General features: G+C 55.0%; 1 protein-coding gene across 6 annotated transcripts in view; it reads left to right on the top strand.

The window, feature by feature from the left end:
- The window catches only part of COL27A1 (collagen type XXVII alpha 1 chain), a 152,775-nt gene that overhangs the window by 120,360 nt on the left and 16,859 nt on the right, over positions 1-15,556 (top strand). For 5 of the 6 annotated variants that reach the window (XM_044940501.2, XM_025282317.3, XM_044940503.2 and 2 more), the window contains 16 exons: positions 566-619; positions 5,116-5,172; positions 5,341-5,394; positions 6,155-6,208; positions 6,493-6,546; positions 7,395-7,448; positions 7,532-7,639; positions 8,107-8,214; positions 9,393-9,500; positions 11,233-11,286; positions 11,781-11,843; positions 12,352-12,405; positions 12,548-12,583; positions 12,688-12,705; positions 12,911-12,946; positions 13,201-13,227. In XM_044940501.2, coding sequence (XP_044796436.1) covers positions 566-619; positions 5,116-5,172; positions 5,341-5,394; positions 6,155-6,208; positions 6,493-6,546; positions 7,395-7,448; positions 7,532-7,639; positions 8,107-8,214; positions 9,393-9,500; positions 11,233-11,286; positions 11,781-11,843; positions 12,352-12,405; positions 12,548-12,583; positions 12,688-12,705; positions 12,911-12,946; positions 13,201-13,227 — 939 coding nt within the window. The remainder of the gene's footprint in view (positions 1-565; positions 620-5,115; positions 5,173-5,340; positions 5,395-6,154; positions 6,209-6,492; positions 6,547-7,394; positions 7,449-7,531; positions 7,640-8,106; positions 8,215-9,392; positions 9,501-11,232; positions 11,287-11,780; positions 11,844-12,351; positions 12,406-12,547; positions 12,584-12,687; positions 12,706-12,910; positions 12,947-13,200; positions 13,228-15,556) is intronic. The other variant, XR_003108352.2, reaches the window with a different exon arrangement.

Here is a 15,556-nt window from a genome sequence, read left to right on the forward strand (position 1 = left end):
GGCTTGCTCAGAAAGGGAAACTGAGGCTCGGGGAGCCAAAAGAATGTGTGTGCAAGGCCCGACAGCTTCTGAAGCTTGACGGTGGGATCCAGTGTCTGAAAGAGAAGCAGCAAGGAGAGGAGGAGAGGCAGAGGGCAAAGGAGAGGGCAGCTGGAGAGTGGGTGCTGGGAGCCCAAGGTGGGGGTCTGCACCTTCAGGCCTCACCCCGGCCTGGGAAAGCCTGCTGAGGCAAGCATTTGCCTCCTGCCTCTGCCCAGGAGGACACACCTAGGGGCTCTGCTGAGATCTGCACCCAGGTCTGCTCCAAGACGCCTGAGCAGAGGCTTCAGCCACTCAAGCAAACACCCCTCAGAGGAGTGTCTGGGGCCAACATGGCATGTCCAGGTGGCCATTGCTCAGAGAGGCACAGAGCCTGCTCAGAGTCACACAGTGAGTTCGGACAGAGCCAGGACCTGATTGCACAGCCCAGAGTGTCTCCATCTTTGAGTTCTTGTCCTTCATCCTCTGCTCCTCCCAACTCCTCCCTCCCCCGTGCTCTCACCTCCTGCCGTCTTACCTCTTGCAGGGACACAAAGGCATCATGGGACCCCTCGGACCTCCTGGACCAAAGGGTGAAAAGGTGGGTGTCTGGTCCTGGGTGGCAACTGCTTTCTCATATCTGGGGCCACTGGGAGCAAGTCCTGGGGCCACTGAGGCTGGGCTAGCTTGGGTTCATGGCAGGCTCACCCCTGTTCACACCCTGGCCAGCCCAGAGGCCAGTGTCACCCTGGCTGTGACAGGGTGTCATTAGACCTACATTTAGCACAGGTATCTTGGGTGTCATCTCGCCTGGCACCAGAACAAAAATGGACACAGTTGTTGCCTTTCTGGGGCTTCCGGTTGAGCAGGGGAAATGGACATCAGTGATGTAAGGATGCCATCTGTCATTTGTATGAGGATGGGGGAGCAAAGCCTCACTAGTGAATGAGATCACCTGGTGAGAGCCAGGGGAGGGCTTGGGATGGAGAGTGAGAAGCATTTCAAGACCAGGAACCGCCCAGGCAGAGGGAAGGTGTGTCCAGGCCCCACCCCTTGGCTCCAGATTCAACGGAAGACAGGAAGTGGTAGAAGGAACCTCGCTGATGGCCGCACCCCTCCCCACTGTGTAGGTGGGGATGTGGATCCCACAAGTCTGAGGGTCACATTCCGAGACAGCACCGAGCTGGCCCAGGACCCAACTCTCTGGGTCCTACATTAGCGGAGTCCCTTCCTTCCTTTCTTCCCTCTTCCCCTGATGGCTCAGTAGGAACAGGCTCCTATCAGGCACCCCCCACCCCACCCCACCACCCACCACAGTCTCCCTGTTCCCAGCTCCCCAAGCCTCCTTTCTTTTGCCGAGTCAGCTCCCCACTAACTACATCCCGCTGTTGAGTGAATCACCCTGGCCTAGCTTGCCATCCAGCTGGCCCCTTCTTCCTGCTTGGAGAAGAACAGCTCTGCAACCGGAGTGGGCCACAGGCTCTGACACATCCCACAGGAAGCCGCACAAGCCTCACACAGGACCCCGAGTCCCCCCTCAGCCCTCACGGTCTGCCAGGGCTGGTGCAGAAAGGGCTAACACGAAGCCTGAAACAAAAGGGTGCCTTCACTCTGGGCCGTCCACAGCCCCGGAGGCAGTCCCTGTGCCTGCGAGAGCTAGAGCCTGACCCAAATCTGCCCCGAGTCTGCTGGGGCCTTGGGAGGGGCCCCAACATTCCCCAAGCCTTGACTGCCTCATCTGTGAGGTGGGTGGGTACCTTGGGCACATGAAGCTAAGCAGGACATCACATATGAATCAGCCAGATGCACTTTCTGACTTACACGGTGTTATTTTGCGTTCAGTCATTCATCTGCTAACCAACAGGTGTTTATGGATTTATAATGGTTATTATAATGATTTAATATTTAGTATGTTCTTATCTCTGAGCATGGCAACCCACTCCAGTACTCTTGCCTGGAAAATCCCATGGACGGGGGAGCCTGGTAGGCTGTGGTCCATGGGGTCGCTAAAAGTTGGGCAAGACTGAGCGACTTCACTTTCACTTTTCACTTTCATGCATTGGAGAAGGAAATGGCAACCCACTCCAGTATTCTTGCCTGGAGAATCCCAGGGACAGAGGAGCCTAGTGGGCTGCCATCTCTGGGGTCGCACAGAGTCAGACACAACTGAAGCAACTTAGCAGCAGCATCTCTGAGCTAGGGGCTGTGGAATGATGCCCTAAAGAGCTAGCTGACTCATTGGAAAAAAAAAAAACAAACAAAACCCTGATGCTGGGAAAGATTGAAGACAGGAGAAGGGGACAACAAAGGATGAGATGGTTGGATGGCATCACTGACTCAATGGACATGAGTTTGAGCAAACTCCAGGAGATAGTGAAGGACAGGGAAGCCTGGCGTGCTTCAGTCCATGGGCCACAAAGGGTTGGACACAACTGAGTGACTGACCACCACCACCACCACCACCACATGAATGGTCACTAGTCACAGCGGGATGGCACTAGGGAGGGAGGAAGAGCAGGTTCCTGGGGGAGACTCCCGGAGCAGACCGCCCTCTCCAGGATTTCTTCACACTCATCACCATGATGCTGGCACGGAGGTGTCCAGACCCCACTTGACAGGTGAGAAACAGAGTTTCCATGACACTCCAGGACTAGCTCAGGATCAGTGTGGGCTATGGCAGGACCAGGATTCAGACTGTCTGATGCCAGGCCTTGCTTTTCCAGTCGGAAACAAGACACTGCAATGAACCAATATGTTGCTCAGCTTGGGGCTTCCCTCGGGGGCGTGTGTCTATCTTCAAAGGCAGTGGCCCGAGGGACTCGGAGATGGGATAAGACTCTGGGAACAAGGAGAAAGGGGAAGGAAGGCTTCGTCTTGGGGTGCTAAAAATGCATCCCCAAACTTCAGCTACGATGTGTGGCGGGTAGGAGAGGGGGATATCTGTATAGCTAGCTTTGGGCCCCATCATTGCTTTGATTCTTGTATGACCTTGGCTAAGACCCTTCCTTCCCTGGGTCTCAGTTTCTTCATCTGTAAAATGGGAGCAATGGTCACAGCAGCATAGGTGTGTTATATAGATTCTATGAAACATGCCTCACGAAGTGCCTGGTGCACAGAACCCACTAAGTAAAGCCCCCCAGTCCAGCTCTCTCCCTTCACACAAAGACGGAGCCTTGGGACAAGGAGCCAAAGAGTGGTCAGGGAGAAGAGGGAAACCCTACTTCTTGGGCCAGCCACCACCCCCCCTTCCTGGCTACAGCTGGTTCTAGGCCTCAGGCCTACTCTCCTGCCTTCGGTCTCTGCCCACAGGAGCCACAGGGGCCCCAGGCCAAGGCGTACGGCCACCAGCCCTCAGGACTGATTCGGGCCTGGGACAGGCTCCAGCCTCCGGGACTGTCCCCTCTCTCCTGCCTCTCAGACCTCCCCTTCAGTCCCTGCCGCAGCCAGGGGGCTTGGAGGTGCCCTGGTTTGAGCCGCCTGCCCAGAACGTCCCCCCATGGGAGGTGACGCTAGTTGTCGGGCTAGATCATGCTGAGCCCTCAGGCTCTGCCTACACCCTCCTTGTAGCTACATGGCTTCCAGCCACACATCCTGCGGGTGGACCAGGGCCCAAGGTGACCTGCCATGGCCCAAGGACCTCGGCTTTAAACTCTGCTCCTCCCCGTCTCTCTGACCACCTCCGTGCCATGCATCCTCCCAGCTGTTATCATTATCAACAACAGCAGTTTCTACAGAGCCTCTTCTCTGTGTGCTGAGAGCTTACCATACAGCTGCTTCCTGGGTCATCAGAGCAGAGCTATGAGACAGGAGAATCTCATTTTGCAGATGAGACACTGTCTTATGAGCAAGACCTGCAAGTGTGTGACTGCTGAGTGCCTCCTAGGGAGGCTCAGGGCCTTCCCTGGGGCTCCCATCAAGAGTTGGAGGGTCATTCTAAAGCAGGTTCTCCGCCCACCTTCTCCCAGCAAGAGTCGGAGAAAGGGGCTCTTTCGTTGAGGACTGAATGGCTAAGCAGCTCACACCACCTCTTTGTGCCTCAGTGTCCTCATCTGTAAACTGGGAGAATAATATCACCTATTTTGTGAGGCTGTTGGCAGAATTCAGCCTTCCCAGGTGGCGCTAGTGGTAAAGCACTCGCCTGACAATACAGGAGGCATAAGAAACATGGATTTGATCCCTGAGTTGGGAAGATCCCCTGGAGGAAGGCATGGCAACCCACTCCAGTATTCTTACCTGGAGAATCCCACGGACAGAGGAGGCTGGTGGGCTGCAGTTCATAGTGTTCAAAGTGTTCTACACACTGAAGGGACTTAGCACAGACAATGCTGGGAGGATTCACTGAGTGTCTGCGTGCAGCTGTGGTGGTCGGTGCTCACGCTTGCCAGCTGTTGGAATTATTGTCAATGCCTGCTGAGCACCGTGCAGGGACTTCTGCATCTCATGGAAGCCCCACCACCTTCCCTGGGTATCAACATTGTCCCCTTCACTGCCCCACTACCCCCATTTCGCAGCTGAGAGAAAGCTCTGAGACCGGAAGGGGCGTGTTGAAGGCCTGGGCAGCTGGTCCCATACAAAGCCAGGTGTAACCAAGTCTCGGCTCAGCTACCCTGGCTGACAGCCTGAGAGTGTCGGCCTTGGGGTATCCAGCCTGAAAATAAAAGTGATAGTCACTTGGTCGTGCCTGACTCTTTGCAACTGCATGGACCATAGCCTGCCAGGCTCCTCTGTCCATGGAATTCTCCAGGCAAGAAAACTGGAGTGGGTAGCCATTCCCTTTTCCAGGGGATTTTCCCGAGCCAGGGATCCAACCTGGATCTCCTGCATTGCAGGCGGATTCTCTACCATCTGAACCATCAGGGAAGTCCAGCCTAGGGGAGGGTAAAGAGCAGTGTCCTGTGTTCCGAATTCCTGCTTCCACGCCCGGGTCTGCCTTGGACCTCATGTCTTCCCTTCCCTCTTGGCCTCAGTCTTTCTGTCTGTAACCCTAAGTAGACTGGGTTCTTCATCTCTGATGAAGGCCCTCTTGGCCTCAATGTGGAGTGTCTGGAATTCCCCAGGAGCAGGGAGTTTGTCTTAACGCTGGTTTCGGCTCCGCAGGGGGAGCAAGGTGAGGACGGCAAGGCTGAGGGGCCCCCCGGACCACCTGGAGATCGGGTAAGGGCCCCCCACCATCCACCCTCTGGACCACTGCCAGGGTGGAGCCCCAAGCCCCAGCTGTGTGGGGAGCAGGGGGAGGCTGCTGTGAGCTCCGCCGAGGGCGTGGCCCAGGAGGCCCAGGTCTGGCACCCCCTGTGGTCTTCTATTGCTGTCCTTTTCATTTAGGGCCCCGTGGGTGATCGAGGAGACCGTGGCGAACCAGGGGACCCTGGATACCCTGTAAGTATTCAGAACTCCTACTTGCTGGCAGCATCGCAAGCGTTGTAAGAGGGCATTCCTTGGCCTCTGTTTCATGCAACCTGGAATGAGAACAGCCTTCGCCAGGAAACGGGCCCGTCCTGCCACTCCTAGTGCCCAGGTTTTAAGCATCCCCAAGGGCTCATCCACCATCCCCAAGGGCTCAATTCATACTGAAAGGGGAAGGGTCCGAGATCTTTCCTGAGGGAGGGAGACCCTTCCCCTCCAGGACCCTCAGTATCCCCATCTATGACTGAGAACAGCTCTCCCAGCAGAAGCAATGAGGACAGGCCACTGAACGAGCACCCAGCCCCACCCCCCACCCCCACCCCCACCCCGGCTCTTCACCCTTCATCCTTGATGGTGGGAGTCCTTTCCTTTATTCACGCTCAGTTGTGTCCTACTCTTTGTAATCCCCACGGACTGTAGCCCTCCAGACTCTTCTGTCCACGGAATTCTCCAGACGAGAATACTGGAGTGGGTTGCCATTTCTTCTTCCAGGGGATCGTCCCAACCCGGGGATCGAACCCGAGTCTCTTCTGTCTCCTACACTGGCTGGTGGATTCTTTCCCAACTGCACCACTGCCCATTTTGCAGATGAAGAAGCTGAGACTTAGGGGGACAGTGAACCATGGCTAAGAATAAGAACAAAGGCTTCCTTGGGGTCCTCCAGGCTAGAAGTTGCCCTGGCCCCCACTCCCTCCAAGATGAGCCCCTTCACCTGTCTCTGCTTGACTTCCAGGGACAGGAGGGTGTACAAGGCCTCCGTGGAAATCCAGGCCAGCAGGGCCAACCCGTGAGTGGTGCTTCCTGTCCCATCCCCCTCCTGCCCTGAGAGGGGGGCTGGTGGAGGAGCAGTGGGGGAATTAAAGATCTGGTCTCTTTAAAGCTTAAAGAGACCTGCCCTGTGGGAGGGCCTGGGACAGCCCATTCTGGTTTCTCCTGCCCTGACCCTGGGGGCATCCCCAGAGCCTGCACCCCCAAACCCCTCCCCACCCCTCCCCCTCCAGGCGGAGACTGGCCACCCTCCCCGGGAGAGAATCCTGGGGCTGCCTTGCGTCATCTCACCTTGGTTTGCAGGGGCATCCGGGACCCCGGGGACGGCCGGGCCCCAAAGGATCGAAAGGGGAAGAGGTAAGAGGCCCAGATGCTCACAGGGAAGGTAGACCCTGGGAAGGGAAAGACCGGCCTAAGCACGTAGCACATGGGAGGCAGCACTGGGGTGTGATGAGAAGGAGAGGGGACCACGGAGCGCTGCAGGGTGTGGTCCGGCCAGGATTCCTTCAGCGGGCCTGAGGGACAGGAGATGACCAGTCCCAATCATAGAGCCTCTGGGAGGGGGACCACCTGTTCAGTCAGCTAGTGGGATTTGAACCCTGGGCAGTCAGTATCCAAAGCTGGCCTCCCTTTCCACCACAATGTACTGCAGAAAGAAAACTGGGAGCAGTGAAGTGAGAGCATGTGGAGGAAGACAGGGAGTGTGACATTCTGGAGGAATGTGGAGGCGGTGGAGAGGGAATTTCCTGCCTTCACCCAGGCCTCCTAGATCGGCCTCCACTGAGGCTGGGCCAGGGCTGTCTCAATGCCCTCAACTTCTCCCACGGGTGCACACACACACATGCCTTCCTTCTGCTTGCACACACACTCCTCACCCTTCTGGGATACCCACACCCCTGAGGATCACACGGACCTGCCAGCCATGGGGCTCAGCTCCCACCAGGAAGTTGCCAATGCCTGGAGCCTCTGCCACAGGGTACCCAGTGAGGGCCCAGGGCCCAGAGCAGGGTCAGGGACCACACCTGGCAGGTCCCAAGGCTGGCCTTGACCCTGGGCTTCCAGGTGGGGGTGCCTGGGCCCATTGGCAGATGCAGATGCCGAAGTAGAGGGGCAGGGCTGAGCCACAGAGGGATCTCCCTTCTGGAGCCCCTCGGGTTCTGCACCTCCTCCAGGAAGCCTCCATCGTGTGCCCCTTGATTTTTCAGGGACCAAAGGGAAAGCAAGGCAAGGCTGGGGCGCCAGGACGGAGGGGGATCCAGGTGAGTGGCTCGCAGCTTTTCGCTCACCCATCCCACCCCCTGCCCTCCCCAGAAGCCCTCACCAGCTTCTCGTTTACTCCCAGGGCCTGCAGGGGCTCCCAGGGCCTCGGGGCGTGGTGGGGAGACAGGGCCCTGAGGGTGTTGCTGGACCAGATGGGCTTCCTGGCCGCGATGGTCAAGCAGGACAGCAGGTGAGCTGGACTGGGGGTTAACAGAGGGTGTCTCCGTTCGAGATGAGGTGTGCGTGTGGTGGGATGTGGGGTGCCATAGGCCATGGGCCAGGAGGAGCAGGTTTGGGAACTTGGATGGGCAGAACCAGCATATCTAGAAGTTTCCTGCATGGCCAGTGGCTTCATTCTGTGGTACCTGGACAATGGCCTATCTCACTGTCTCTCCTCCATGCCAGCACCCAGAGAGACAACCCCTGTCCAGGGCAGAGAGCTTCTGGCTTTTAAGATCCTTCATCTCCCCACTCACGAATCCTCAAGTCCTCTTGTCCCGCTGGTCCAGCCATTCTCACACACGGCCTCCATCCCCAAGTCTGACCTCCACCCCCACCAGGCTTCTCCCACGCTGGTGGATTTTGAAGTCACCCTGCCTCCTTGGCTGCCTATTTCCTGAAACATGAAAAATCCTCCTTTGCCCTCTTTCTTCACAGGGGGAGCAAGGAGATGACGGGGACCCCGGGCCCATGGGCCCCACTGGGAAGAGAGGAGATCCAGGTGTGGCTGGTTTGCCTGGAGCACAGGGGCCCCCAGGATTCAAGGTCAGACACTTGTTAATGCTCTTATCCGCCCTCCACCCTTTCTGCCTTGGTACTGACTGCAGTGCCCCTGAGTACAGTGCTGACGTGGGCACCCATGCCCCAGGGACCGTGAGAAAAAGGGAGTCTACAGTGCTGACGTGGGCACCCATGCCCCAGGGACCGTGAGAAAAAGGGAGTCTACTTCCTCAGAGGTCCCGCCCCAAGCTCGAACCTGGCTTGCTGCTGCTGCTGCTAAGTCGCTTCAGTCGTGTCCGACTCTGTGCAACCCCATAGACGGCAGCCCACCAGACTCCCCTGTCCCTGGGATTCTCCAGGCAAGAATACTGGAGTGGGTTGCCATTTCCTTCTCCAATGCATAAAAGTGAAAACTGAAAGTGAAGTCGCTCAGTCGTGTCCGACTCTTAGCGACCCCATGGACTGCAGCCCACTAGGCTCCTCCATCCATGGGATTCTCCAGGCAAGAGTACGGGAGTGGGGTGCCATTGCCTTCTCCTGGCTTAAAGGAGAGTTAATCCCTGGAGCTATAATACTGCCCCCTACCAGGCCTTTGAGGCTGTCAACTGTTTATTGAGTTGTCCGTGGGCGCCCTCTTGTGGGCCTTGTGGGGCAAATGCTGGCTGCTGGGACCTTCCAAGGCATCTTTTTAGGAAGTTTCCTTGCTCGGTGGGGGAGGCAGTCATGAGGCTGTCTGAGCCCAGGGTTAGACACTGAAGGGAAAATTGAGATGAATGAATGAGGCTCTCACCCTCTCTGAGCTTGAAGTTTAGTTGGAGAGAGGTTGTAACCCTCTTTAAAGACAGAGGGCAGAGGGGAGAGGTGGCCTTGGCCCGTGGAAGATTTAAATGAGGCAAGAAGGGGAGGCGACATTCTAGGCAAGAAGAAGAGCGTGAGTGGAGGTAGGGACTGCCTGGCCTGTTGGGAAGAAACAGTGAAGAGAGGTGTGTGAGAGAGTTGTCAGGAAGTGGGCCCTTGAATGCCAGAACAAGAAAAGAGACTTTCTTATTAAGCAGGCTGAAGTTTGAGCACCCTCCGCCATCCCCAGACCTACACCTGTTGCCCCAGCAACCAGAGATGTTAACTGACCCGGTGGAATCACTGTTCTGTCTCTCCAGCTGCCCTCCCCATCTCCTAGAGCCGTTTTCTCCCGTTGACTGGTCATCTTGGTGTGTTTCTTTAAGGGTGAAAGTGGGTTGCCTGGGCAGATGGGACCCCCTGGCAAGCGAGGAACAGAAGGCGGCATGGGGCTTCCTGGGAACCAGGGGGAGCCTGGATCCAAAGGCCAGCCGGTGAGTGAGCCCCAAGGAACACACATATTCCCACACATGCACACACACACACACAGACCCACCAGCCACCTTCCTGCACTGTGAAAAGCAAAGAGCAACACTCTCCATGGGCACGAGATATCACTCTGCCTCCCCTGAGTCAGGGATGAGGGGATGGAAAAAAGCTGAGGAATGAGGTGTGGGTGGTCCCTTAAGAATGAGGAGAGGCCATCCCAACCAGAACCTTAAGTAGCCTGATGTAACCTTGAATCTGGATTTCCCAGGTGGCGCTAGTGGTAAAGAACCCACCTGCCCGTGCAAGAGACTGTAAGAAACATGGGTTTAATCCCTGGGTCGGGAAGATCCCCTGGAGGAGGGCATGGCAACCCACTCCAGTATTGTTGCCTAGAGAATCCTGTGGACAGAGGAGCCTGGAGGGCTTCAGTCCATAGGGTCACAAAGAGTCAGACACGACTGAAGCGACTTAGCACACACACAGCCTTGTATCTATTCGAGAAATTACATCTATAGTTTGAAAACTTCCTGCAAAGGTTCAGATGACTTCACTGGTAAATTCTAGTCATTGTTTATGGAAGAAAAATTCCAATTCTGCATACATTCTTCCATAAAATTGAAGGGGAGGGATACCTCCAAACACATGCTGTGAGGTTAGCATTACCCTGATGTCTATGCTAGACAAAGATTACAAGAAAAGAAAACTACAGACCAATATACCTCAGAAGTATAGATCCAAAAGTTCTCGATACTGTTTTAGAAAAATCAAAGAATACATTAAAAGAATGGTATGTCAAGATCAAGTGAGATTTGAAACTTCCCTGGTGGTCCAGTGGCTAAGACACCATGCTCCCAATGCAGGGAGCCCGGGTTTGATCCCTGGTCAGGGAACTAGATCCCACATGCACCACCAAGAGTTCACATACCACAGCTACAGATCCTGCATGTTGTAACTAAAAATAAGATAAAATCCCACATGCTGCAGGTAAGAACCAACACAGTCAAATAAAGAAATGTATTTTTTTTAAAAAGAAGATCAAGTGAATCAGGAAAAAAAGATCAGGAATGCAAGGATAGTATAACATTTAAAAATAAATCAATATAATTCACCATATTAACAAGCTAAAATTTGTTGTTCAGTCGCTCAGTCATGTCTAACTCTTTGTGACCCCGTGGACTGCAGCACACCAGGCTTCCCTGTCCATCACCTTCTCCCAGAGTTTGCTCAAACTCATGTCCATTGAGTCGGTGATGCCATCCAACCATCTCATCCTCTGTTGTCCCCTTCTCCTCCTGCCCGCAATCTTCCCCAGACTAAAATAGAAGATCCAATTAATCATTTCAGTAGATGCAAGAAAAGCAAATGATAGAATCCAACTCCATTTCTGATAAAAATTCTCAACAAACTTGGTATAGAAAAAACTTCCTCAACTTGATAAAGGACAGTCATGAAAAATCTATAGTTAATATCGTAGTTCCTAGTGAATGATTAAATTATTTCTCCCAAAGAGCAGAAATAAGTCAGATACCTGTTCACAGCACTTTTGTTCAACATTGTGTTGGCATTTCTAGCCACTGCTGTCGGGCATCATGTTTGTGAGCCATTCACATTCATATGATTGCCTTGAGGTGGAGTGGCTGATATCCCTTCAAGGAGGCAGGCCTGGGGGTCCTGCCTGATTGGCCAGGCACCTTGTCTTGGCCTCACTTGCCCTGTCTCATCTTGTTCTCCCCATAGGGTGACTCTGGCGAGATGGGATTCCCAGGAATGGCTGGCCTCTTTGGACCCAAGGTACAGATTCTCTATTCCTCTTGGGGTCCTGTCCATCCACCTGCTTGTTCACTTATTATTTCTTGGGCACAAATATTTCTTGGGCATTTGCAATGGGGGCTGGAACACAGCCAGAATCTAGCATGAACACCTTTGTCTCCCAGCCTAATGTTCCAGCAGACCTGGGTTCTAAGCCCAGCTCCGCAGTTTATCTGCTCTGTGCCTGAGCAAGTTACTTGGTCTCTCCAAGCCTCAGTTTTCTCATCTATAAAATGGGCACAGTAGCAGCAAAGGGTTGTTACAATGAAGATTAAACCTGCACCATTTAGCGCTGAGCTAGCACGCTGCCTGCTGCGTACTAGTTGTGGACATTTGTTCCTCTTTCTGGAGCCTCTCAGGGAAGGCCTCTCTTGACCGGGAGGGCAAAGGTTGGGCAGACCCCAGGGGTGGCGGAGCTGCCGGAGCCCTCGCCCAGTGGCCGCCCAGACACAGCAGCCCTTCTCCACCTCCCGCAGGGCCCCCCAGGAGACGTCGGTTTCAAAGGCATCCAGGGCCCTCGGGGGCCTCCTGGCTTGATGGTGAGTCCTCCCCTGTCTGTCCAGAGGCCGGCCAGCCATCAGCTGGGTGACGTCACCCTTCCTGTTCCTTCAGTCTTGAGCCTTCTCTGCCCACTATCTCCCTTCCGGTTTCTACACCTTTTCTTAACATTTATTTTTTAATTGGAGGAAAATTGCTTTACAATGTTGTGTTCCTTTCTGCGTACGACGTGAATCAGCCATAAGCATACATACGTCCCCTCCCTCTCGAACCTCCCTCCCACCCCCTACCCTGCTTCCACACCTTTGCTCGTGATCTTCCTGCCAGCTGGGCTGCCGTCTTTCCCGCTTTCACCTGCTCCCGTTCCCCACCAATGGCCCACTGTAACACACACCGCTCAGGCTCAGCAGACGTGCGGCCTGGCCCCGCCTGGGGAGGTCTCCCTTCCATCTCCTGGGGGCCTTCAGGCTGCCCCCTACCCTCTTGTCCCAGTGACTCTGTTCCCCAGGCGCTGGGACAAGAACACACAAGCCTTTCTCTCCCCTTTAGGGAAAGGAAGGTATCATCGGGCCCCTGGGAATCCTGGGACCTTCAGGACGCCAGGTATGTGCAGGGGGCTGGCCAGAAAGACTGCTGGGGCAAGACTGTCTGTGTGACCTAGAGCCAGTCTGAGCCTCAGTTTCCCCATCCGGGCGGTGGGGCTCCTCCTCTGAGCCCCCTCTCACTGGGCCATGGTTTCCTGCAGGGTCCAAAGGGCGACAAAGGCAGCCGCGGGGACTTGGTGAGTGGACAGGCTGGTGGGCAGTGTGGTGGGTGGGGGGCAGGGGGGCGGCACGGCTCAACCTGCTCCTCTAACTCTGTCTCCCCACTTCTGTCCCCCTCCAGGGATTGCAAGGTCCGAGGGTGAGTGGGCTGGGGTGTGAGGGCTGGGGGGATGGTGGAGTCAGGGGGCGGGCACTCTGGGCTTTCCTGCCCATGACCAGTCATGTCCTGGGACCTCGGTCTGTACGCAGGTGGCCACGGTGCCTGGGTCTCAGGAGGAGGCTTGGGCGGGGTCGGGGGATGAGAGGCCTTTGAGCGGGGCCTCACTGTTCTCCTCTTCCTCCAGGGTCCTCCCGGTCCCAGAGGGCAGCCCGGCCCACCGGTAGGTAGTGTGTGCTCCCCTTGAACTGTAGGGCAGCTGGTGGGACCCCAGACTGTGTTGGCGGCCTTCATAGGACTGGCCCTGACTTCACAGGCCAGGCCTTTGAGATAGTACAGCTCAGCCCGGGTGGTGCCAGGCAGAGACCAGGGTGGTGGGTTCTCTCATGCCCTGAGAGCCCCTCCCAGCTCCCGACAGCCCCTGGGACCGCAGCACAGTGTCCCTGCCAGACACAGACCCAGCCTCTTCTTTTGCAGGGTCCTCCAGGGAGCCCTATCCACTTTGTAAGTTGGAGAACTTTCTCTTCGGTCTACTTGGAGTAAGGCCTGGGATGTGGAGGGGGAGGGATGACAACAGACCCCTCCCTGGCCCAGGGCTGCCCACGCCCCATCCTTCCTCACTCCATACCGAACCCTCAACCCTGCCCTGAGGGGCAGGAAACCCAGGTATTAGCCAGAATGCAGGCCAGTAGATCCAGGAAGACCTCCCTCCGCTGGCTCCGGGCCCTGTTGGCCCACTCTGTGCCGTTCCTTTGACAGATCTTTAAGCTTCTGGTACTGATTCCAGCCCCTGAGTTTTGGGAAGGGAGCTGCCCCACACCAGTGAGCAATTTGGGGGACACCAGCTGGGTGTCCTAGAATTTAATTCAGTCCTGACACTACTTGGAGCAGCATCAGATTCCACGGGTTGAGGGCTCAGTCCTACAAGATCGCTGCTGGCTCCCCCCGCCAGGACCCCACACCTCCATCCCTCACCCCCCTTCCCTGCCTCTCTTCCGATGCCAGTGGCAAATCCAGGTCTCATTTGTGCTTCTGACCAACTAGCTATACACCAAAAGTTCCCACCAGGTCCTCCTTGGCATCTGTTAATTTGCTAGGGCAGCTCACAGAACTCAGAGACACATTCTACCTACCAGATTAGTGGCTTATTATAAAAGGCTGTAACTCACACGTGTCATTTTGGACTTCCCTTCTCAGCGGGTAAAGAATCCACCTGCAATTCAGGAGACACAAGAGATGCGGGTTTGTTCCCTGGGTTGGGAAAATCCCCTGGAGGAGGAAATGGCAGCCCACCCCAGTATTTTGCCTGGAGAACCCCATGGACAAAGGAGCCTGGTGGGCTGCCTTCCATAGAGTTGCAGAGAGTCGGATGCGACTGAGCGCAGGCACAGAGGAGCAGCCGGATGGAGGTTGTGCATCATCAAGGCATGGGGACGGGTCACGAGCTTCTGTGTTTATTCCAAATCTGCACCTGTTCACCAAGCTGGGAGCCCTCCGAACCCAGTCCTTTTAGGATTTTCGGGGGGCTTCGATACACAGACATGATTGATTAAGTCATCGGGGATGGCGATTGACTCAGTCTCCAGCCCCTCTCCCCTCCTTGGAGGCTGTGGGACTGGTAACTGAAAGTTGCAACCCTCTGATCACGTGGTTGGTTCTGGAGACCACCAGCCCCCACCCTTAGGTTACTTAGGAGCTTTCCAAAAGTCATCTCATGAACACAGCAAAAGATACCCTATTTCAGAAAACTCCAAGTGTTTTCGGAGCTCTGTGCCAGGAACCAGATTGAAGATCAAGTATAGATTTCTTATTGTGCATCACCGCATGACAGAGTGTGTCCAGCTCAGATTCTGAGTCCAAAGAGGGTCAGGCAAGGTTGCAGGTTGGGCCCCGGTGCTCCTCCCTTGCTTGAATGAAAACACATCCCCCCCTCACAAGCCCTCTGGCAGTCTGTCCACATTTGATCATGGTCCCAGTTGACTGTTAGAAGCAGGCCCCGACCGCATCCCAGAGAACGGCCAAGGGGAAGGACTGCATGGAGAAGGAGCCCTGGCCACGAGCAGCTTGAATCCCTGCTCTCTGTCCTCGCCGTCCATCCCTCTGTCTCATCCACGAAGCTAGAGTGACGGCCCTGGCCTCTTCCTCTACATCCTTCTTTCTTCAGTAAAGGAAGCAAACTAGGAGGCAATTAAGAGATCTAGGAAAAGACTTTTCCCTCTTAAAAAAAAAAAAAAGGAAAACGAGAGGATTTTTATTTCTTGAATAATAACTAATAGATTCAGTGCTTGTTATATGCCATATAGCATTCGTAGCGCTTTTCTGGAATTCCCTTGTGGTCTGGTGGTTAGGACCCCACGCTTTCACTGCTGAGGGCTCGGGCTCAGTCTCTGAGCCCTAATCAGGGAATTAGGATTCCTCAGGCTGTGTGGGGAGGCAAAAAAAAAAAAAAAAAGAAGTGCTTTTCGTGTGTTCTGCTGTTTAGTCACTAAGTCTTGTGACTCTTTGCAACCCCATGGACTGTAGCTTGCCAGGCTTCTCTGTCCATGGGATTTTCCAGGTGAGAATACTGGAGTGGGTCACCATTTCCTTCTCCAGGGGATCTTCCCGATCCAGGGATCAAACCCAAGTCTTCTGTGTCTTCCTGCATTGTAGGCGGATTCTTTACCTTGAAATCATTTATTCCTCTCAACAGTTATGAGTTTTAATATCAGGATGAGAGAACCAAGTTTAAGCAACTTGCCCAGATTGTACAGTTAGTAAGTTGCAAGGCTTGGGATCTGAACTTGAGAAGGACTGCCGGAGTCCTAGCTCCAGACCCCAACCCTGGGGCTTT

The sequence above is a fragment of the Bubalus bubalis genome, chromosome 3 (genome assembly GCF_019923935.1).
Source record: "Bubalus bubalis isolate 160015118507 breed Murrah chromosome 3, NDDB_SH_1, whole genome shotgun sequence".
Lineage (NCBI taxonomy): Eukaryota > Metazoa > Chordata > Mammalia > Artiodactyla > Bovidae > Bubalus > Bubalus bubalis.